This window comes from Sturnira hondurensis, unplaced genomic scaffold (assembly GCF_014824575.4).
Source record: "Sturnira hondurensis isolate 20B ecotype Veracruz unplaced genomic scaffold, ASM1482457v3 Scaffold0025370, whole genome shotgun sequence".
Taxonomy (NCBI): domain Eukaryota; kingdom Metazoa; phylum Chordata; class Mammalia; order Chiroptera; family Phyllostomidae; genus Sturnira; species Sturnira hondurensis.
This window is the reverse complement of record NW_028098001.1, coordinates 6,709,293-6,734,568: the sequence shown is the minus strand read 5'-3', so window position 1 is coordinate 6,734,568 and position 25,276 is coordinate 6,709,293. Positions and strand designations below refer to the sequence as shown.

Genomic DNA, 25,276 nt, shown 5'->3' with positions numbered 1-25,276 from the left:
TGTTCTTCATGATAATCTAGAATTTTTATTTGATTCCAGGTAACTTTGGACAATAGACACAATGGGATGTTTTCTCTTTTGTAATTAATTTGTAACAATTAATTTTGTAAATAACACTTTAATTACATCAATGAAATAAAATATAGTGAGGGCTGAATACATTGTAAGTATTACAGAAGTACTACTTTGCTATAGTAATTTAATGACTGAAGCTACAGTGAATAACAATCTTACTGGTACTTGTATACAAAATATTATACAGATTACTAACAAAGAAATTACAGCGGTTGCAAGGATGTTACCAGCTCAACAAACATCTAACAATACAATATTCTTCTAAGAGGAAAAGTAATAATGTTAGATTTACAGACAATAAAGAATTGTTTTCCACTTGAAACATTGGAAGTAAGAACCTAGATGATCTAGTATCTTCATTTATATTATTACAAGAAAAGGCTTCCTCTCTTGGGGACTCCAGTCCCCAGCAGGCCTAGTGCGCTAAATTTGCATGAAGATAGCTTTTAGGATGCCACAGCAACGTAAAGAAACTTTTCTACCCCAAAATTACTGATTTGTAGGCTACTGCTTAAACACCTGACATTTTCAAAAACCTATTTACATACATTCAGCCCCAATCAGTAGATAAGATGTTTTGTCTATATTACAATAGGCATTGTTAACATTTCATCAGAAGGCCAGTGCAAGACAATTTTTAAGAGCCGTTGCCCAGCATTTAGGAGATTTTAAAATATCTTACAAATATACAGTTAGAGCATGAGAAATCTAATTTTGCGCATGATATCAATGGTCTCCTTTACAAACATGGAATGGCAGGAATTGATCATTAGGACGGTAAAGAGAATGCTACTCATCCAGGGCCTAATTCTCACGTGGTGTCAGGGCCTATTTTCTGCAGGGCGAGTTTACATGGCCAAAATGCCCTGACCCTCAGTGCCAGATAGACTTTACTCAAAGTGATTGGGGGGGGGTGGGCTTCTTCCAGGTCCTTGTTTCTTTTACTTATATTTCAGATGGAATGAAAACTAGAGGTTCTTGGAGGCAGCCCTTCTTATCTAAATAAAACTATTGGCCTAGGACTGAGAGATGCATCATTGCTCTGAGGAAATTGAGCGGGTTGGAAATTTGGCCCTTTCTGAAGACATGTGATGATAGATAGAGTGCAAGGTCAGGACAAATATGTTAACCTCAGAGGAAAGGAGATCAATCTGAAACTGAACTTTCTAAAACTTATTAGAATCTAAATTATGTTTAAATTAATAGGTCTAATTGAGAGGCTAATTAATGAATGATACCAATAAATGGTCACTGTAACGAGCATATTCATGGGGAGAACATTTGAATGGCCTGGGTTAGGAAATGATATTACAAGCGTCAAAGTAAATCAAACTAATTCAAATGCTTTCAGATGAAGGTGGCATAACACACACATGATATTTCACAGATATTTCTTAGAATGTCAGCAAGCACCAAGTGCAGTGCTGTCAGCCCCATGGTCCCTTATTTGAGTACATGTGATTTAGATCTTGAACGGACAACACACAGTCGAGTCTACATTGCATATACACAAATGCAGTTTCAAAAATGAATCCTGGAGTTGTTTTTTTCTACCCAATAACTAGAATTTCATTTTCGCCAGGTTTTCACCGCTGTGAGAAGAAAGTAGGTACTGCCTGGTGAGCTCTGAGACATGCAGATTAATATTCAGGGGTAATGTGGGACAAAAGAGTGACATTTCTAAAATGAAAATGAGGCCCTGGTGAGTTTTTTCATAAAGAATCTTTTCTCCTTCTAATGAGATCTTGTTAATCCTCTAGCAACTGAGCTCTCGTGTGCATATCACTGAGAGGTAAAGTAAGGGAACCAGCAGGTGGATTTGAGTTTTACAGACAGATGATTATAAATATCTCAGCTTGGTCTACAGGCCACATTTGGCCTTAGACCATACACTGCAAGAAGACTCCACCGGGCTAAGCCGGTATCCAAGTACCTAAAAAAGTCACCAAAAATGCTAGCTCTCCACTTTACTTTATGCTATGCAGGCCTCTGGATCCTGCAGGAGCCATGCTGTATCTGTGTAAGGAGATTATAGGTAAATTTAATCAGAGTCCAGTGGTTTCTTAAGCCATATCAGTGGTTACTGGGAAAAGGGCCTAATTCTTAGCACCCATGGAGCCATTAAAGAATAACAGACTAGGGCATAAGAGGCAAGAGAGCCATGCTCATCTTTATGCTTTAGCAGGTCTTGGTAACCAAGACCAAACAAGAAGTCTATTCCTCAGCTCAAACCTACACAGACAAAGCTGGGTGCTGGGTTGTCCCCAACCAAGGGCATCTGGGTGAAGCTCAGAAGCAGCCCTATGTCATCCAGGCCTCAACCACGAGTGTGTTAGCCCCTCATTGCCCTCTTCTGTCTCACCCATTCATGGTCTGATCGTCCTCTGTAGCCACATGGACTAGACCTGTATGTCTAGCTTCCAGCAAACCATATCTAGTGTTAATGAAACTGGGATCACATTGCTTACAAACACAATGGAACAATGTTATCACTGAAGATTTTTTAGGATCAATTCGCATATAATGACTTACATCTCCATGGACCATATTAGGTGCTCAGAAACCAAAACACTCTCATTTCCTGACATTAACAATGTAAATACAGACCTTCACTCGCATGTTCATTACTGATTACTCCTTGCTAAATACTGGTCTTATGGAATACCTAAAGGTCGATTTAGTAATACTTAACCCAACCTCTTAAAGACAGCGGTTGGGGGGAGGGTTCTGAATGCTCATCGTCAGTACGTTATCAACAAGATTTCTGAATGAGCTCAATTTTAGAACCTGAATTCATGTACAAGAGTGCAGCAATGGTACAGTTTACACTTGGTCACAGTTTTCTCACTTTATGACATTACTGTAACAGTTACAGCATAGAAACACACACACACACACACATTTATATTCACACTTACACAGTATAATTTTACTGATCCAGACAATACTTCTTTTGAATTAAGAAAAAATGAAAACTGCTGTTTGGCCATCCAGGCATGAAATCTACTTAAACCTGGAATATAAGAATACAATACTTTTCAAGTAAACAGCAATTGCACAGTGATAACAATATACATTGAGATTGACACATGCTGTCTTAAGAGGTCCAGTAATAGCTGGAGACTAAAGAAAGTCAGCCAGAAAAAGTCAATATGCCTTCTCTCTTCCGTTCTAACTGTAATCCACCACCCAAGAGAACAGCATTAGCACAGAAGGGAATAAATGTCCTTATATGAAAACGCAGAGCCCATAAATGTTTAAGTGTCAATGAATTCTGCTCAATACTTTGGAGAGTCTTCAAATTCTTCTTGTTGTATTAACAGAAAAAATAAACCTTTATGGTTATTTCCAATGTCAAATTTAAATAGAGATGTTTGAAAAAATATTAAAGTTTCTAAAGTTATATCGTGAGCAATACTCTTTTAAAAAGTGGTCTCGTTGGCATATATCCACTGCTTATGTCCATTGTTTTCACAAAATTCTTTTCAGTTTTTCTGAACTAAACAAATATAAACAACACATAGTAAACATTGATACACATCTCACAGGACACAGTACACTTTACAAAACAGCTCTACTTTAGTTCTATAACTGTTATCAATATGGGCAGCTCTGACACTGGTAGACAAATACATTTCACATTACAACGAAAGTGTGGTTACAAAGGCATTACTCATTTGATGGCATTTTTCTTTTGGTACTTAGACTTCAAATTGTGTGGCAGAAGGTTTCCCTCCTACTTCATTGAGACTTTGAAGGACTTTCCAGTCACTTCAGCAACGGGCTTTCTTCACTGTAAATCCCTGCAGAATGGAGTTTTAGAATCTGCACTACCAAAACATTAGGGAACGGACAACTGATCATAGTGAAAATCACCTTTTCAGTGAGCATGATGACGTTAGAAACTATAACCAATGGAGACAGACTCTTCTAGATTTTGAGCTTAAAAAAAAAAAAAAATTTCTTTTCCTGTGCTACCCAGGAGGCATCAGGCTCACACAGCCTCAGCAGATGTGTCTGTAGACACAGACATGGTCACCTTGGCGATCTTGACCGTGCTCTTGATGCAGCTCTCTGTGGCCCTGTGAACACTGGTTGTGTTGTTCGCGTGTTTGTGCAGGCAGTCCGACTCTCCCATGCTGTTATCGAGAGGCTGTGCAGTGCCTTCACAGGAGGGGAACATGCTCCGGAAAGCATGCCTCAGGTCCTTGCTCCTGAGAGCATAGATGATGGGGTTCACGGTGGAGTTCAGCAGGCAGAGCATACTGCAGAAGGCAAACACCGTCTTAATGAGCTTGTTCATCTTCCCAAAGACATCATACACCATGATGGCAAGCAGAGGACCCCAGCAGATGATCAAAACCACCAGGATCAGGACCAGGGTCTTGGCCAGCCTAATGTCCATGCGGGCTTGGTCCGGCCGAGTCACCTGCACCTTGCCGTCCTCCGATGTGTGGATGATGATGCTTTTCTGGGTGCCGCGTTGAATCATGCGGACTGCATGGCTGTGAGCCTTCCAGAGAATGTACATGTATGCATACACGATGAACAGCAGCAGCACACTGGTGACCCCGATCCAGAACATCAGGTAGGTTTCGTCAATGAGCGGGAAAATGTCTGAGCAAACAGACTGCAGCTTCTTGCAGTTCCAGCCCAGGAGAGGCAGCACAGCGATCACAATGGCTATGGTCCACATCAGGCAAAATGCCACCACAGCCTTGGGCCTGGTGACGATTCTCTTATAGGCCAAGGGCCTGTGAATAGATATATATCTGTCGATGGCTGTGAGGAACAGGCTGCCCACCGAGGCGGTGAAGGAGGCTGTGACACCGCCCAGTTTGAACAGAAACACATTCGGGCTGTCTTTGCGGTGGAACACGTGGAAATCAACGAAGCTGTAGACAAAGATGACACTCCCCAGGAGGTCTGCCACGGCCAGGCTGCCGATGAAATGGTACGAAGGCCTGCAGCGGAGGCTGCGGGAGTGGAGGATGACGCACAGCACAAGCAGGTTCTCCAGGACCGTGAAGGTGCCCAGTGTGAGGGACAGCACGGCGATAGCCAGCTGCTGGCTGGGGTTCAGGATCATGAAACACTCCATGTCCATGAAGTTCTCCCCACACTGAATGTTCTCATTTTCCTTGTACGATGAAAGAGACTTGTTGTAAAACTCAGTGATGTTCACCTGGTCTGCTGGGACCAACTGGGGGTTGTCTCCTGCAGTCATCTTTTCTTGAAAGGGACTTCCCCTAAAAGAAGTTAGAGGAAATTTCTGCGGGAAGTACCCTAATTTGGATGCCATGTCGCCTTTGATATCTTCGTACTGAATGTCATTCGAGCCCACATAGAGGAGGTCTGTGGTGATGGTGCGGAAGGTGGTGTCTGCAAGGCCATCCAGGATCGACTTCATAACCTCCGTCTTCAATTAGGCCACACTCAAAATGACTGAGAAAGACACTGGCAGCAGAGAGTCCTAACAGAGGGAAAACAGATTCACTGAGTGGTGAGAAAACCAGGAGAATTAAAACAAACAAAAACTTCAATGAAAACCATCATGCTATTTCACTTCTGTCTCTGAATACAGGTAAAATCCTTGCCAGATTCAGTCAATAAAATGACTCAGTCACTTAGTTAAAAGCCACCCAAACGTTGCTGATCTGGCATGCACCAGAAACACATTTCTTTCGTTAAGTTCTCTGGATGTAAGTCACTGTGAGAGTCCTGTGGGGACTGCCAGAGTTTGATGTCGAGTGAAGAAGGTGTGTGTTGGGTGTGGTGTGCCTTCCACATTCATGTTAGGATGTGTTTACTACCTGGCTTCGACAGTCACACATGCAGTATCCTAATGCTGTTGGGGATAAGGGAGAACAAGGTGTCACACAGTCTGCTCTGGAAAACTCCAATCACCCTGCCCCACACGTGAGACTGAACGTGCAAGACCACCGAAGAACAAGACAGTGTGGAATCAGAGACTGTGCTGTGCGGCCTGTGTGCCGAGTGTGAAGGGGGATGGAGAAACGGCTGAGACCCAAAGGAAACATATGCAGAAAAATCTGGGATCCAGTCCTGGCTTCATGAAGTAAGTTTCTTCACCCAGAGGTGACGTTTAGACTGAGCCATGGCTGAGAAATACTTCTACAACATGTACACTAACCAATGTTGTGTACACCAAAAATGTCATGAAGGGCAAATCAAGATCTTTACCACTGGAGCAGAGAGACGGGGGACAGTGCTTCCTGGTGGTGCGCCCCAGGAGTGGTGCTGAAGGCAGCCGACAGACCTCATCACACAAGGCTTTCCATGTGGATGGCACTGGAAGTAAGGATGGCTGAGAGGACAGCCCAAATTGTAAGGGCTCTTCAATTCTAAGCAATTTGGTTTTGTTTCAAAATAAACAGCCAGAGAATTTATTTTAGTATTTGTAAACACTTGTTTAAAATGTGGCTATTAGAAGTTGGCTTATAAAAAATTAGAAGTACTGAGTGATATCTGTAATAGTTAAAATAATCATAAAAATCAGTATTTACTTACTGTCTTTTTGTTGTTACTAAAAATATGACACTGTACTGGAGGGAAAAAAGATAGTCATTATCTTGGAACAAATTTTAAAATTCTGAGTTCTCCTGCTAAAATACAGAGACCCTATCCATCTGAATTAATAATTCATGTATTCATCTATTCAACAAATTATGTAGCACCCACCACAGCCAGGCACTGCATCAACGAAGAGTCCCTGAGCTCATGAAGTACAGCGTAGCAGGAGACTGGCAGCTGACCCCATAAACACGAGAAAGTGCAGTGACAGTACAACTGGGTACGTACAGGACGCTATGGGAGCAGCCAGTCTACGGGTCAAAGGACGCTTCCCCAAAGAAAGGGTGATAAGGCCAAGTGTGGGTGGAGACAGGACATCGTACCATTTAATCCTGAGGCTATACATTTATTTCCGTAACTAGCGTGTGGAATGTTATCTGTTTTCTTCTGTCATTGACCAGCCTTATATGATAACAGATGAGAAAGAGAGGGCTGGGCTCCCACAGAGGTGTTCGCGTGAACCTAATGGGTGACTACTGAATTTTATTAACATTATAGCAGTAACTTAGTAATATTTATTTGCCTTTTGTTCAAATTAGAGGAAAGAAAGGCAACTAATCTGATGGATATATGACTCCAAAACCAAAGCTTGAAACCATTTCCAAACAGCTTTGGGAGCCAGTCCATCCCATAGGTCATCTTCTCTCAAGTAGATAACTCTCCTCTCACACTTTCCAATAAAAGACTGATTTATTTGAAATTTTCATTATTTACATTATACATTCAAATTTCAAAAGGTACAGAAGGATAGATACAGCATCAATCTCTCTTGTCCAGATGTTCCAGCCAACCAGTTTTCCTCCTCAGAGGCAAGAAGTTTCTTGTTGCTCCTTCCAGAGATAGTCCATGCATATTCAAACAGATATGTCTAGCCATTCCCCCTTTACTTACTTTTTAACAAACTCTAATATACCATACATAGTATTCTGTACTTTACTTTTTTACCTACAAGAAGACAATTCCACAAAACCTCCCTGTGTTTTGTAGCTGGCTTAAGTATCCAGTAGATAAATGCAGGTTTAGTTTGTTTATCATCTCTTGCTGGTGCAAATGATGCTGCTGTAAATCACCTTTGGTCATGTCATTTTTCACATTTCTCACAGCATTGTGAATGGTCTTTGTAGTTGTCTGAGCTCATACCTTGGACTTACCCCTGACTCCTCCTCCTTCTTTGCCTCTGTAATCAGGGAGACTACCAAGCATTGCTGATTTTTCCCTTTTGAAGCACTCATGGAGAGCTGATTATGTGCAAGTGGCATTCTGAGCCTCTTAAATGTACCAAATTACTTATTTTCACAATGGCCCTATGAGGCAAGTGCTGCTATTGTCCCCATTTTATAGGAGAAAGGCACAGAGAGGGTAATTTGCCATTCAGGTGGCTAGTAGGTGACAGAGCCGGAGTGAACCCAGATGTTCTAGTTCTAGGGTAGTGCTACCCAATAGAAATGTAATGTGATCCTTCTTGGTCCATCTTCTCTGGGACTCTCTGAGCTTCCTGGACTTCCTGGAAGTCCATTGCCTCCGCCAGATTGGGGAAGTTCTCCTTTATTATTTGTTCAAATAAGTTTTCCACTGTTGCTCTTCCTCTTCCCCTTCTGGTACCCCTATAATTCAGATGTTGGAACATTTAAAGATGTCCTGGAGGTTCCTAAGCCTCTCCTCATTTTTTGAAATTCTTGTTTCTTCATTCTTTGCTGTTTGATCTTTTTTTTTTCTTCCTTCTAGTTCACTCCCTTGATTTGAGTCTCAGTTTCCTTTCTATCACTGTTGGTTTCCTGTGCATTTTGCTTCATTTCACTTAGTTTAGCCTTCATCTTTTCTTCTAATTTGTGACTAAAATCAACCAGTTCTGTGAGCATCCTGATCACATCATAATTAGCCAAGATTAAAATGAAGGAGAGAATCCTAGAAGCAGCAAGAGATAAGGGGACAGTCACCTACAAAGGAGTTCCCATCAGACTGTCAGCGGATTTCTCAAAAGAGACCTTACAGACAAGAAGCAGCTGGAAAGAAATATTCAAAGTCATGAAATGCAAAGGCCTACATCCAAGATTGCTCTATCCAGCAAAGCTTTCATTTAGAATGGAAAGGCAGATAAAGTGCTTCTCAGATAAGGTCAAGTTCAAGGAGTTGATCATCACTAAGCCCTTATTATATGAAATGTTAAAGGGACTTATCTAAGAAAAAGAAGATAAAAAATAGGAACAGTGAAAGGACAGCAAACTCATAGTTATTAACAACCACACCTAAAACAAAAGCAAACTAAGAGGACAGCTAGATCAGGAGCGAAACCATAGAAATGGAGATCACATGGAGGGTTAGCAACAGGGGAGTGGGAGGAGGAGAAGGGGAGAAGGTACAGAGAATAAGTAGCATAGACAGTAGGTAGAAAATAGACAGGGGGAAGGCAAGAATAGTATGGGAAATATAGAATCTAAAGAACTTGTGACTCATGGAAATGAATTAAAAGGGGGAGGATAGTGGGGAAGGGGGTGTGCAGGGTGGAGGGGAATGAAGGGGGGAAATGGGACAACTGTAATGGCATAATCAATAAAATATATTTTAAAAATAATTTAAAAAGAAAAATATAACATGAGCTACATGTACAATTTTAGTTTCCAGTACCTAGGTAAAAAGAAACATGCAAATGAGAAAATTAATTTAATAATGCTGTTTACTTAACCCAATGTATCCAAAATATTATCACTCATGTTGAATATGTAGGTTCAACATGTGGACCTAGCCACATTTTAAGTGCTTCACAGCAGTATGTGGCCAGGGAGCACCATATTGGGCAGGCAGTACAGGTCTAGAGCTTCCTTTAACCTTTATGAGATACCATCTCTCTAAGCTGAGACAGGGGTGCTACTATCTTCCTTTTTTTACCCCAATGATTCTAACCAGTGGAGGGAACACTGAGTTAGGAGTCAGCAGTCCAAGGTCAGTGTCAGACCCGTGTCAGTCTTTCACACCTCAGCATTCATCTGTAAAACAGGGAGGAGGTAGAGACCTAAATCATAAAATTGTGTTGAAAATATTTTTCATAAAGCACTTAATATGGTGCCTGGCACAAAATTTAACCCTTCAATAAATGTTATTAACATTTCTTAGTACTGTGGCTCTCAGCCTTATATTATTAATTATATATCAAGATAATTCATTGTCCTAATTAGATCATAGGCTGCTCACTCAATTTTTATTTCTGTCTCAGTATTGGATCACAAGGAAAATAGAGGATGTACACATGGGTAAAGGAAGGGGTATGTCTACATGTATGTTCCAGGTATTTGAGACTACACATATTCTATCATGACAGCTCTATCAGGTGCTGATTTGTAATTCCCATTTTCACAGACAAGGAAATGGAGGCCATTCGCTGTTAAGTACACTGTCCAGAATATGAAAAGTATGTAGCTGAATCCATGTTGCTCAGACGCCAGAATTTCTGCTTTTGGCAGCTTTAAGGGTTAATAGTAATTAGGAAAAGCCATTTTGAATCTTATATTCAAGTCTTCTAGCTTCCTACAAACACAAATTGAGGTTCATGATCAATCGTAGTCATCAAGACTACCCTCTACTAAATCACTATTTCCTATCCCAGCCTGTCTTGGTGCATCTGCCTACTGGCACGGCCTCAAGGACTAAAACTAGCATTTGGAAGAGCAATAAGTGAAGGAAAAGGATCACAGGCCTTATTTCCACAATGTAAAACATGTGTGCCTGTGATTTGCTCTACACCCAAATCACCACATATGTGATCACAATTTCTCATTTTATTGCAACGAAGAATGGTTACGAGATACATAGTAATTTCTGTTCAATATAAGCCAAATATAATTAAAGAATACAGTTAAAAGTATATATGGATTTCACACAGTTCAAGGATCTCAGTAATGTCCAAATACCACTGTGTACAGCCGATTTTAAGTTAATGGGATCATGGCAGGAAAACTATTCTCTGCATTTCAGTAATTCTTGCTTTTATTTCTACATCTGAGTTATTACAGTAATTTCCACCTGCTTATTTTTTGCACCGAGAGCTTTCTTTGAGAGTTGATTAGTAATGTAGTTTAGGCTTTGGGGGATGCAGCTGCCATTAATTTTGTTTGTGTTTGCTACTGGGAAGAATCATAATTGGAAATTTCTAGCAAGATGCATAGATGTACTTATTAAAGAAGCAGTTGGTTTTTATTACAGTTATAGTAAATGAATGATTGAATGACATTTAAGGGGATTTTCCTTGAATTCTGCTTGAATAAAATCAACACATTCTGATAATTTAAGTTATCAATCATGCCTTTATAACAATAATAAACATATTTTAATGTGTTGTATCTATTATTTTTGAAAACTTCGGTTTATTAGAATACCAACCCTTGTTTTTTTATTCCTCTCTATATGCACATCTGCCTCTCCATCCAACCCCCACCCCAAATTTATATACATCAATCAGCCAGCTATGGTTATCATCAAAGAAATGTTATGCATATGGTAGCAACATGGAGTTTTCAAAAAATCTACCCAGAGTCTAGATATTTGTTTCCATAACCATTAAAGTTATAAGATGTCCATGCTCTGACTAGGATGAGCATTGAGAACTTCAAATAGCATCTTTTCTATACCAGTATAATTTAATAGCTGGTTATATTATTCTTCACTGACCAGCTGGAGACCTTCTTTGTTTCAGAGAGACGTTTCAATAATCTAGATGTTTATCACTTTTAAGTCAAAATCCGTGCCATTTTGGCCTGTACAGTATCTCTGGGGGAACAGACACCAGGCAGCATTTGCTTCCTGCAGGTTGTCCTGTCCAGAAAGGCAGAAACCCCCCTGGACACCTCAGGAGGACTGGTGCTCCCGATGCAGTTACAGACTGTTATCAGCCCACCACAGCTCCTTCTCTGAAATTCTAAGTTTATAAATGCTTTAAGGAGACAATGCCAAGCCCGTAGTATCAAAACTGACAGGAGTCCCGGATATCAAATGCAGGAGTCCCAGGCCCTGGCTTAACCCCGTTCTTTCCCTTTCTTTGTTGTTCTGCTTGGCTGGCCTCACAGAGGAGCATTGCAAAGGGTCCAAGAGAACAATGGTGCCAGTGGATATACTTGTTTTACTTTCCATTCACTTCTGGGAACAAGTCTGGTTTCTACTAATTTGATCAAGAAAAATAACTTGCTAATTTATTTCTCTATAGTAGGAAAAATTTTAATTGCTTCATAATTGCATTATGTCTAAGTCAAGTCCTCAGTATACATGGCAGATCTCACAGGAACACATCATAACTCAATAATATTTCTGCTACGGCTGACTGGACAACTGAGCCTTTCCTAACTCTTACCTAACAATTAGAGTTTGGGAATTATTAAAGTAGTTTTGTAACTTTTTGCGTCATCTTCTATAGCAAAGAGAAATAAAGGATTGACTTAATTATCCTGATAATTCAGGCAAAAATACATAATCATTCTTCCTAGTATTAATGTCAGCTCTTTTTCCCATATATTAAAGAAATTCCATTATGCTTGTCACGCTCAGTTGGTTCTCAAAGCTTTAGCTTTTCCCCTTTTTTCTAGTGTAGAATAGAAGTTATTAAACACACTACTTTCTCTGGTCTATTCTTGCTAACAAAATGAGCGTTAGACTTTTCATAAAAATATATCAATTTATATACAGACATTAAGATACTTATAAGACTATATTTCTTTTCAAATTTAACCTGAGCAATGCTTAATTACTTAACATTTAAAGGCTTGTTAAAACAAAGAATTTCAGGGCTCAACAAATTAAACCACACTGAACAGGCACGCACTTGTAGGAGATGATGCCACGCGAAGAGCCTACCCCACATGCAAATTAATGCTTCGCATGATTCACTGACTTTCATAATTAATTCCATCTACCATTTAATTTGGCTCTGTTTTGATGTATCCTACTAATAAGTGCCTTGGCCTTTTTTTACAGATACTTTTTCTACATAATCTGTAAAGAAAGAAATCATGTATAATTGAAGCAGCCTTTCCTTGAAATAGAACGTACAAAGTGTTTAATTCAGTAGAAGCCTGGTCCATGTATAAAATACTCCGTAAGATTGTCTTTATTGTCCATATGAAGTCTGGTCATCAAAAGTCAAAAGCAGTATATTATTCTGATCTGTAATATATGTAGAACCTATTAGATAGGTCATCTTTACAATTCATTACCAAGGACAGCAATAGTTTCAAGTACGCTACATGTTGTGCAATGGTGCAGCATACTTTCCAGTTTAAGGAAACTGAAATTCATGCTTCAGTAAGGGGTATTTTCTCTTTAAATCCATGAGCATACAAATTAAGCCCAACTAAAACAAGTCTTGATTCTTCAGGTTCCAATCTCAAAGAATCTGAGTGTTTTAAATGCACAATAGAGAAAATCCCAATTTCCAAATATTTCAATAAGAAACATTTAAATATTTATGTGCCAGGCATTGTACTAAGCACATGTTACTTTTGTTTAATACTCACACTAAATAGGTACTGTGACAATCCCCCTTCTACATATGAGGAAACTGAGAGGTAAAATGCTTTGTCCAAAGTCTCCAACTAGAGAGGCAGAGCTAAAACTTGAACAGGTCTACATAACTCAAAGTCCCTGCTCAACTTTGAGATCCAAGAGCCACTGAAGAAGACACTTCTCTTTCCATTTCTAAGGAAGGGGCAAGAGTTGATTGAGGTAATAAATAGTACATGATAAGTTTATACAGTGAACAGCTAAAATCTGGAGGAATGATCTGCTGACTGCAAAAAGGATATCTATGGCACGTGCAAATCATCCTTACTCTATGGTCTGTCTTACAATTAACTGTACGCTATAAATCCCAACCCTGGGTTAGCACTTTATTTGCAGTGACAGTTGGCAAATAAGAAACGAAGCCTAACTCGTCATGGCCACTATTGTTTTTTAATTAGATAGGTTTATGTTTTCTTCATAAGTAAATTGTAAGGATTGTGAATGGTAATGACAGCCTCCATACCACCAGTGAGGAATGAAGAGGGCACCTCCTTGAGATCTGAATGAGATGCGACTGTTGTTAGTAAACAAGCTTTAAATGCTCAGTCTTTACATGGAGAAATTCATTGAAATCACTCAACTTCCCACCGAGAGCAGTGTAGTTTTCTTAGACCCAGAAGGAAGAAGACTCTCAGAGGCTAGTTCCTGAAATCTTGGCTGGAATCAGGCAGAAGAAATTCTGTAGGGCTCCAACAAGAGAGTGTCTGTGATGCCTCTTGGTGCCCCAAGGGCACAGAGATGGATGTAAAGTTAGAGCCCCTTAGATGCTTCATTTAACACATTTTATTGTGTGTTTACTCTATGCTTAGTACTGTAGACATTATACATCCACGAATCATAACTGTGTAATGAATATGGGTCAAGGAAGCAATGGAAATGATTGTCCATTCTACCTTACCCAGTCAAATAAAGCCCACCCATCTGCCCTTCCGCTTCCACAGATGGTAGAATTCGATAAGAATGCATGTAATAGGCACATTATACTTCATCATCAAATAGTACTGTGTTGTATAAATCCCCTTCCTATATACGCTCTGAGGTTTTCTCCCAAGGAGAGATAATGGGCACTGCTGAGACAGCCTACAGCAGTCTTTCTTGTTTCTGATCCCCTCAGATCATGAACCTTGATGGCAGGGCCCTGTCTTACATGGCCTTGCATGTCCTATGCCCGGCACAGGGCAGGTACTCAACACCTGTTCACTAAATGAATATTGGTGTGCACTGCCAACATGGCAGACCTGTCTTAGCAGAATGACTTTTAACCGTGGGTAGTTTTCCTTGGCACAAAGTCGATCATTAGAGAATTAAACCTAAATCTTGGTCTCATAAAAACTTCCATCTGAAAAAAAATTGCTCTACATAACAGGCATGAACAATGATTTGTCCCAGGATCTTTTAGTTCAGTATCAAGTAGCAGTGATATTGGCAGCAAGTGGAGGTTATGGTCAAAGATACTGCTTTTTGTTGTCATTATTTTTTTCTTAAAGATTTTCTTTATTTTTAGAGAGACGGGAAGGGAGGGACAGAGGGAAAGAAACATTAATGTGTGGTTGCCTCTTGTGCGCCCCCTACTGGGGACCTGGCCTACAACCCAGGTTTGTGCCCTGACTGGGAATCAAACTGGCGACCCTTTGATTCACAGGCCAGTGCTCAATCTCCTGAGCCACACCAGCCAGGGCTGTCATTCTTATTTAGCCCTGCTGTACATTATGAATGGCAATGTGTAGCCATGTAACAATGATATACAAAAAAATCTTTGTGACATGTACAACCCTCAACGAATCCTATACATTGTTGATATAGACCTTTAAAGATGATACACAAAATTTTGATTTTAATGGCCTTTGTCCTTCCCTGAAATGCATGCTATTATGCATTGCTCTTTCCCAAAGAATCCCATTAATGGGTTTCTCCAGGTGGAAGTGTTTTTTCAAGAGAAGTTATGTGAAAATTCAACCAGTAGATGGAGTGGCTTTTATAAGCCCTCAGGAACCAATTTGTTATTCTATTTACAAAATACTTCTTGCTTTGGCTGAGCAACTTCTCCTCCTGCTACAACATGTTATGCATTGTACAAGTGAATTAATTAAGACCTAAATAAGACAATATGCTATGGAGGGTTCCAATGGGTTATTACTACTACCTACACAACTAAATTTCAAATTGCTTTTCTGGGGCAAAAGGACATTAAGAAAATTTAATACATTAATAAAAATTAATTGTGAATATTTGGAATTCTGCCTCAAGAATGTAATTAAGAATGAGTAAAAGAAAGTGGTTCTACTGAAAACAAATGGTATGTTTATGCCAAGATACGGGTAAAAGTAAGAAGGGAATGTCTCAGGAGCCCAGAGTCAATTCTAATAACAAACTCAACTCATTTCTATTTTATGAAACATTTAGCTTTCCAATTTTCAAATATGAAATCACCAACACAGGTCATAACTCTGTGATGAAAAAGAATGGAAAATTATCTTCCACTATTATAAAGGCTAAAGTGTTCAAATACACAAACTGAGGATTTAGTAGCTTTCTAAACTATTCAATTTCCTTCCTATTATTTTCTTGCTGGAATAATTCTAATTGTTTTTGTCATCTTGTAAATTCAGGGTTCCATTCAGACATCATTTTCAAAACTAGGTACTTATGTATCACCTACTTAAATTCAAACATTAAATAAAAATTTTTCACTGCGTGCTAACAATAAAAGATATAAACAGAAATATACTTTCAAGATGCAAATAATTATATACAAACAGAACCTGAAGAACTAGGTTTCAGTAAAGATGCAAAATATGCTTTGTAAATATGATTATGATTAAGGAGAAGTATGCAAATTGGATGCAAGTACAGAATTTTTATGCCATTGAAATCATGAGATAGTTCTATTGTACTTATACAAGGTCAAATCCTTCCTAGGGCTTGCGTAATGCAATTATGTAATTTTGTATGGAGCTGAGTAACTGAAAGTATTCAGAAAAATAACATGAAGATAAAGAATTAGGAAATAAGAAAGGTGAGAACAGGTTCAGAAATTCCAGTGTACAAAAATAGTTAGAGAAGTCCCACAACAGTTATTAAATGCATTCGGAGTTATTTTACAGTCAGCAACTCAGTCAAGTTGTCTCCAGGAGCTTCAGCATCACTTGAGAAATGCAAATTCTCGGTTGCAACGCAGACCTACAGAAACAGAAACTCTAGGGCTGGGGTGCATATGTGTTTTACCAAGGCCTCCAGGAGATTTTAACATTCTGAAGTTTAGGAACCATTGTTAAAGATTATGGCTATGAAAAATGCTAGGGGAGAGGGTCAGGGAGGGAATAGAATTAACCTTTAAGAAGAATTGAGTTTGGATAGCAAGAAAGACTATTCTATGAGTATAGGTTTTTAGGTCATTGAAATGGATCGCTAAGGGGGCCTGCTTATGATAAAGCAGTCTCTCACAGATCTTTCTAAAAATTTATTGGGGTGACATTAGTTAATAAAATTATATAGCTTTCAGGTGCACAATTCCACAATACATCATCAATATCTTATATTGTGTTCACAACCCTAAGTCAAGTCTCCTTGCATCACCATTTATTTTCTCCCTTTACCCTCTTCTACCTCCCCCCACCTCCTTCCCCTCTGGTAGGGGAAGACACCACACTGTTGTCTGTGTCTATGTGAGTTTTTTTTAATCCCTTCACCTTTTCACCCAGCCTCCTAATCCCCTCCCCTCTGACAGCTTTCAGCCTGTTCTCTGTATCTATGAGTCTTACTGTTTTCTTAGTTTAATTTGCTCATTAGATTCTACATATAAGTGAAATCCCATGGTACTTGTCTTTCTCTGACTGGCTTATTTCACTTAGCATAATACCCTCTAGGTCCATCCATCCATGCTATGAAGAGTAAGATTTCCTTCTTTTTTTTTTTTTAACAACATAGTAGTTTACATTGTGTAAACGAACCACAGCTTTTTTATCCACTTACCTACTGAAGGGCGCTTCCATAATTTGGGCTACTTCCAAATTTTGGCTATAGTACAATAAATAATGCTGCAATGAACATGGGGTGCTTATAATATTTAGAATAAGTGTTTCAGGCTTCTTTAGATATATTCTCAGAAGTGGAGTTGCTGAATCATAAGGCAGTTTATCTTCAACTTTTTGAAGTATCTCCATACTGCTTTCCACAGTGGCTGAACCAATCTGCATTCCTACTAACAGTGTATGAGTGTTCCCTTTTCTCCACATCATTGCCAACACTTGTGTGTTGATTTATTGAGGATAGCCATTCTGACAGGTGTGAGGTGATATCTCAGTGTGGTTTTCATTTGCATCTCTCTGATGATTAGTGACATTGAGCATCTTTTCACGTGTCTATTGGCCATCTTATGTCCTCTTAAGAAAACTGTCTATTCAGGTCCTTTGCCTGTTTTTTAATTGGATAAAACTAATTGGTTAGTTTTTTGGCAGGGTTTTTTGGTGTTGAGTTTTATAAGTTCTTTAAGATTTTGGATATTAACCCCTGATCAGATGTATCTTGATGAATATGTTCTCTCATTCAGTGGATTGTCTTTTAATTTTGTTGATGGTTTCCTTTGCTGTGCAAAAGTTGTTTAGTTTAATGTAGTTTTATTTACTTATTTTTTAAATTTCCCTCAGCTGAGGAGTTACAGCAGAAAAATAGTTATAAGAAATGTCCAATATTTTACTGACTATGCTTTTGTCTAGGATTTTTATGGTTTCAAATCTAAGATTTAAGTCTATATTTCATTTTTGAGTTTATTCTTATGTATGGTGTAAGAAGGTGGAGTTTCTTTTTTTTGCACATATCTATCCAATTTTTCCAACACTATTTATTGAATTGATTACCTTTACCCCATTGTATGTTTTTGCCTCATTTCTCAAATATTAATTGACCATAGGTGTGAATTTACTTCTATTTACTTCTAAGTTCTCTATTATGTCCCACTGATCTATATGTCTGCTTTTATGCCAGTACCACGCTGTTTTGATTACTGTGGCCTTGTAGTATAAGAACTGCAAAAGACCCAGAATAGCTACAGCAATCTTGAGTCAGAATAACAAAGTTGGAGGAATCACACTCTCTGATATCACTCTACTACAAAACCACAATAATCTCACAGATCTTTAAATCCATGGCATTTTTACTCAACTGGAATAAAATAATGTAGTGTATCCTGAAAAATAGACAGAAGTAGGGAACCTCTTGGCCTACAATCCAGGGCTTCTCTGCACTGTTTCAGGAAGCTTCTTGTACATCTTACCCAGCAAAGAGAAGGGGCTTCTAGATCTAATGTGTAAGTACCCAGTATGCAGACGTAAGTTAAGAATTCTACACCATTTTCCCCTAATTCTATTGGCAAAGTTTACGTAAAGTTTCATAGGACTGCCAGCAATTTCTTTCAAAACCATTGTGAGGCAACCCATAGTTACTGCACATAAAAGAACAGGAAAAAAGTAAAAGTAGTTAGCATCACAGCAGTTATGTTTAAAGATGGAAATGTTTCTGTTTCCGTTCTTCTTTTCCCAGAACTATAAAATAATGTATCACAGGAGATGAACCCAGAAAACCACAAACTAAAATAGAAAGTTTGCAGCAGGCTCAAGTAATGCAGATCCACTGTAAATTATCTTACAGAACTACCTTGATAATTATACAATTTACACTGCTTATGGATGGCAAGTACCTTATATCTAAAATATTTAAGTATATGGAAATGTGTGCCAAACCACTAAGACATAAAACTTGGGCAGGCTGTTCCCTCTCTGATTATTTTATCAATAAAAATGGATCATAGATTACTCATAATTAGTTTCCTGAATGAGGAGTGAAATCATTCAAAGACTTTTTTTATTTGCAAGAACTTAGATATGGTTTCCAATAGTAGCTGTACATTTTCCACAGCTAAATTCCCACATATGCAAAGATACAGTATTCTTTAGACGATCTTCTGCTTACTTTGGTTATATGTCAAGTTCAGCTTTCCTTTTTCTCCACACACATATTGCTTGCTCACCATAACTTACATAAAAGCTGGAGAAAACATTTACAAATTCTGGTAGCAATGCACCAAAATTAGTTGAAAATCTGGTCCACTCAACAATCTACATGGGAATAAACCAAAATATATAGATCATAATGACATTGAATTGAGTCTTTCTTGTAAAAATAAGTCAAATTGATTTATTTTTAAACATAGCTGAGTCAAAAGCAAGCAAGAGTGACAAAGGCCTATGACCTATGATGTTAGTTCACTTGCTGTATTAAAAAACACAATTTTTAGCCTCCTGACTAGCAGAAAACAGTATTAGAAAACTTCCTAGTGTGAATGTTCATATGTGAAAGTAGAAATTTTAAGAAATTTTTAAGAAGCATAACGGAATTTATCACCAATTTAAATGTGAAACTCCTTGTAACAATTCATAGAACTCATATTGATTCCAATTCTCTTCTCTAAATATATGGCCTAAAATAATGGATGAAGAAATGATGAAGAACAGAGGGGAACCCTCCCATCTAAACATAAAGTTTGACAAATATAATTTTCTAATTGCATGTTATTTTAATTATATTTAAGTATACTACTGGCATACACAGTTTGTGAAGGCATTTGCCAGTATGTCCAACTACCACAGCAGATTGCCTGGCACCTCTTTGAAAAATGCCTCTGCTTTTTTAAAAAAAAGCAATAGCATGGAATTTGCTAATAGGAATTAAAAAGTAGATATTGCACTGCCAAATTTAGGTAACTATACTGCATTTTATTGCCTGAAGTTAAAAACTACTAAAAATGCTATTCAGAGTTGATGTTGGTGGTAAGGAGTCAAGCCAAAAGATATCAAATTTCTAGTCAACAAATACAAACTCTAAATAATTATGAATCTAAATTAGAGTAGAAAGATAAGACATTAGATAAAATATTATATGCTTAAGGGGAAATGGCTTGCTTTCTATGTTTAGGAAAAAAGGGAACTTACATCCCTCGTTGCATTCAAAAAATACAAAATCTACTTTGGGAATCTTACTCAAAAATATAGAATATAATGCTATGGCACAGTGGATTAAAAGAGAATTAGCTAAAAAAACCAGTTAGCTAAAAAATATTGATTCCTACCATTCCTACCTAACCAGTCTCAACATACATACTCAAAAACAAGAGAAAACAAAACAAACAAAAGAGGAAAAGCTTCAAAAGCGTTCCTAAAGTGCAGGTGTGAAAATTCCACCAGCTGGGATAAAACAGAACTCACAGCATCTGGAGCAACTGTGCTGACTGCCAGGCCCATTCTCCAGGGCTGGTGAGTCAACAGTCCTTTCCTCAAACACCTACATAAACACAACTATAAACTTCGAGAATCCCATGGTCACTAGGTTATGACATTAATCTGTCCAAATGAAACTTTTAAATTAGAGGATATCCCCAAATTATATATTTATAATCTGTATGGAAAATACCAATGAAAACTAGATAAAAATGTCCTAGAAAAAGCAATTATACTAAAGTGCAATGCTTTATTTTTTTTATGAGGTGTCCTATTCATTGAAGAAACATGACCCAGGAAAACTTCTGGCAAATGTTTTATGGTATGAACTAGAAGTTCATATTGATTACTTCAATGATGGCTTTGACCTCTTATTGTTGATATGTCCTAACTTCCGTATTATCCATGCAGCCCTGTTTGAGACAGAAGTTTACCTAACATCAAACCATTTGAATAGTACCAAGAGAGAGGCACGAAAACCGCTGAACGTAAGCCTCCCCTTTTCAGGCCTCACAAATTTCCTATAGCTGTAACTTACTTGTGATAGCATTACAATTTGTTATATGTAACAAATACTACTATGTTAATATGCATTTTGTGATGCAGTCATAACTTTGTATATTTTCTTTCAACTTTCTTCCCCCAAATAATATACAATTAGCAAGATTGGTGAAAACTGTGTTAAACCCATCAATTAGTGTTTATGATAAAACCATGATCAAATGAGGTTACGCCCGTGCTGGCTTCTCCCGAGATTCTTAGAACACCTGGGCCTTAGACACTGCCCCACTGCGGTGGAGCATGAGAACAGCTTTGTTTTCGTTCAAGGTGGATGCATCCCTTTGCCTTGAGTCTTTAGTGTCCATCTACACAGCTTCCCTGAATTTGGACACTTCCCCAAATCTAAATAATATTTTAAATAATACATATTTAAAACCTAAATTATATGTTCAAATATGTCCAAATATATAAAGGCAAGATATCTATTTTTTTGGTCATGATATACATCTATGACAAAGTTTGTTCATACCTATGTATAAAAGTGTGTTTATATATTCAGTCACCTAAAATTATGCAGCACATAATTTGGTATCATATATTCCAAATGACATTTATTGTTTCTTTTAGTCCAGAATACATCTGAGAGAAACCTAAATTGATCTATACAATATGTTATAAAGTTAATCTGATCTAATTAAGCGGTTATCAAAACAGTTGATAGCAGTTCAGTGGCAAAGTTAAATTCCTCTACCCCTCAAAAACAGCATATGTGAGTTATAAAGTTAACATTACTATAGATCAGGATTAGGAAAGAGCTGGAGATACAGGGGAGGGGGGATATGAAGTTAAAATTATGCCAATATAAAGTACATCAGTTAGTTTTGATTTCTTCTTATTCTTTAACTTCTTTACCAATTTTCAGTCAAGAAAACAAATCAGCAGAGCTTGTGGTCCCTCAAAATTTAGACGTGCAAAACATTAAGTCTGATCCCAGTACAGTCTTCCAAACACGGCTGGGTCAGGTTGTTGCAGAGTCAAAAACAGAATTATAAATAATTTAAACCAAAGTGCTGGTTTCATCTAATTTGTTGGTTCAATTAGAAAGTGATGAATACAAAAATAGAAGAGACAGACTTACACTGGTGGAGACACCGCATCCTTTTTTGCAGGAATGAAAGCTCTCATCTGTGTTCTTCATGCAACTGAGCTAACATAATTACCCCCTAGAAGAACATTACAGGCAGCAACCTAAAGGACAGGTTCCAGCTTACTGGCCAAATTCAGGACGCTATCACCAAATCTCATTTTATTCATCATGTGTTGTTAGGGATTTCCAAATTCAATTTATTACTTTTTTTTGCAGCATTCCTGGAGAGCTAATTATAAGAAATAATCCCCTTCCTTATTAGGCCAACTGTTTTCTGGGAAGAAACATTTGGTAAGCGTGGTGAACTGTAAACTGCTGTTAGGAGTTCCATTTCATAACAGTTTATTCTTATCCGGCAAAGTATTTCAATTCTAATCTCTAACACTGATATGCAAGACAACCAGGGAGTCTGCCTAAATTTCCTGGTGGTTAATGTTAATCCTGGGTCAAAGCAGAGAAAGATGTCACAGATTGTTTTGAAAGAGTTTTTCAGGCTTTGCCTTAGTAATTAATAAGCTGACACCGCATACTAAACACTTATCAGCACTAATCAAGGGGGCTGCTTCTTTCTTGTGAAAAATAGGTAAACCTGTTCAAGAGGTTTTCTTTTGGAATACACTGAAATATGCCACAAATATAGTGGTTCTTCTGGAGAATTTCATTCCCAGCAGTTTCATCTTGGTAACATTTAACAATTTCACTATTTTAACATTTTGAAATGCCAAAAAGAACACACTGATCCTGCAGCTAGGCTTATTAGAGAAGAACAACCTCACAGGCGAGACAGGGAGGCACGCAGTCCACTGGGAAAAGGGTAACAGAAAAAGACGGAAAACAGTGGATAACAAACAAAGCCGAGCACTACTCCAACGTGAGATCACATTTTCACCAGGAGGGAAAACTTCACATTGCAAATCAGATACTATCACCTATGGTTTATTGAAAGGACTAGGCATAACATTCTTTTTGTATGCATGCATGTTTACTGATGTTGTCTATTAAAACTGGAGGGCATGAGAGATCTGATTGGCCTTCCTAACAGCAAGCATAGTCATTTCATTTCTGAAGGGTCAGGGCTGAGCATTTCCCCCTGTGGCATCATTTTACCCCCATGGAGACTTAGGAACACAATGAGACGTCTTCCTATCAGACACTTGATACATACCTCAGCCAAGACTGCTCCTCGCCTGGAGTGAAGACATCTTTGGAACAAAAAGAGTCCTTTTATAATAAGTTCTTTTGATAACCTAAAATGAATTAGTTTTTTAAAAAACCATATCCATCCTCAAGCCTTCTGCCCAACTACAGTACCTACTGTTGTATGTACCTACAAACAACTGTCAGCAATATATTATGTTTACAATTCTGGAGGTTTGTGGGTGTTCAGAATGGCTGTAATCAGAAAATAATGTGTCTTACTTAAGAAACTATGCATGGCCTTTCATTTTGATAAAATTGTTCTAAACTGAGTTAGAAGAGTGGGGGAGGGGAAAGGAATACCAGGGAAAAAAAGGACCAAGAAAAATCAATCAGTCTATCTTCCCTTGCAAATTGTCAGCAGGATGGGATTAGAAAAGCAACACTTTAAATCAGATAAAGCCCTGTGGGAACCTTAAAGGTTGGTTGCTCTGAGCTTCTCAATATTCTGCAAAATAGATTGATGGCAGTAGCCGTCCCACTGATAGTCAATGTCCACTCAGTTTCCGGTAAGAAATTGCATATTCCCCCGTTGTTCGATGGATATTAACTTGGTAATAAAAATGACAAGTTATGGGACTCACAGAAATATCTTTCAACACCTTTAAAACCAATAAATCTATTCTAATCTCTTATTGGATTAAATGCCAGAGGATGCCTAATATGTCAAGAAAGCAACCACAAAGGCAAGAATAACACTCTTTTAAGAAAAAAAAAAGATGAGAGACAAAATGATTAATTGGTTGACTAATTTTTTCTCATCTGTTCAAGTTAAAACTCAAATTAGAAACATGCATGTTGCTTTTAAACTTTCAAATGACCAAATGACAGCTTCTCACAGCAAACGCATTTGCATTCAGGAGGTGATCCATTTATGGTTGTGAGCCTTAGCAAGAAATGTGTTTTTAAAACACATCAACTTTTCTCAGCTAATGGCCACTTCCCAGTTAAATGGTTCTATCACCATTCAAATTAGGTATTAGTTACATGCTCACTTATTTTTCCTCAAAGGAGAGTGCTGCCTGTAGCTATATTTTTCTATATCAAAAGTTTATTATTTGACACACATTTCTTTATAGGACCTTTGACCATTGAGTTTAGACAGTTCCAGGTTTGGTGCCGAGGTCGGTGTATTTCTTTAGGAAGACAGCTGCTGACACGGTTTACAGACATTAAGCACTTACTGTTTCTGAAACAGGCACGATTACACATTTTCCACAAACAGACAACAGGGAGTGCACACAGAGAGCCAGGTGCACACACATTCAGTAACTAGTAAGCGGTAGAAACCTCCAGAAGTAGCACAGACCACAGTTAACAGGCTGGGGCTACACAGCTAAGTAAACACCAACGCACGATTCGCTCACAGAATAACAACTCCGCGATGGACACTTGGGGACCACACTGGTCAGCACCCAAGCAGGAGAGAGGCGGAAAAAGTATTTTCAAACGCAAGTCTGCCACGTCTTACCCTTCGCATGCCCTGGTCCTTGGACGGGAAGCTCCCTGGGCACCTCTCGCCCGGCACAGAGGCTGCCGCTCTGCTAGAACGGAACGTCCCCCTTGGCTCTACGGAGAGATCTGCAGGGAGCGGAGGCGCCCCGCCCGGGCCAGGGGGAGGCACCGGCGCCGAGGGAGCCTACAAGAGGCGGAGGCGGAAAAGAAGTGGAGAAGGAAGGGGTGGCCGCGAGAGTAACGAGAGGGAAGCGGCGCCGGCGCTGGGATGTGGACGGGGTGGGGTGGCGCGGGATGTGCCTCAGTCCGTCGGTCAGTAAGTCAGTCGGTCTGCGCTAACCGCGCGCCGGCGTTCCCTGCCTGCAGCGCCCGCCAGCGACAAGTGTCGGGACTGGCGCCCCCTCCGCCCGCGAGCCTCGCCCCTTCCCTGGGCTCCTCACTGATTCCGCCCGCTCGCCCCGCCCGGCCCGGCGTGGGGCCGCCCGTCTCCGCC

The 25,276-nt window shown here is 38.9% G+C and overlaps 1 protein-coding gene across 1 annotated transcript; it reads right to left on the bottom strand.

Annotated features, from left to right (window-relative positions):
* On the bottom strand, positions 1-25,276 carry CNR1 (cannabinoid receptor 1). The gene is made up of 2 exons (XM_037039406.1): positions 24,800-25,276; positions 1-5,548 (listed from the first exon to the last, which is right to left on the bottom strand). Exon 2 carries the CDS (start codon positions 5,483-5,485, stop codon positions 4,070-4,072), a length of 1,416 nt encoding a protein of 471 aa, XP_036895301.1. The 5' UTR covers positions 5,486-5,548; positions 24,800-25,276; the 3' UTR covers positions 1-4,069.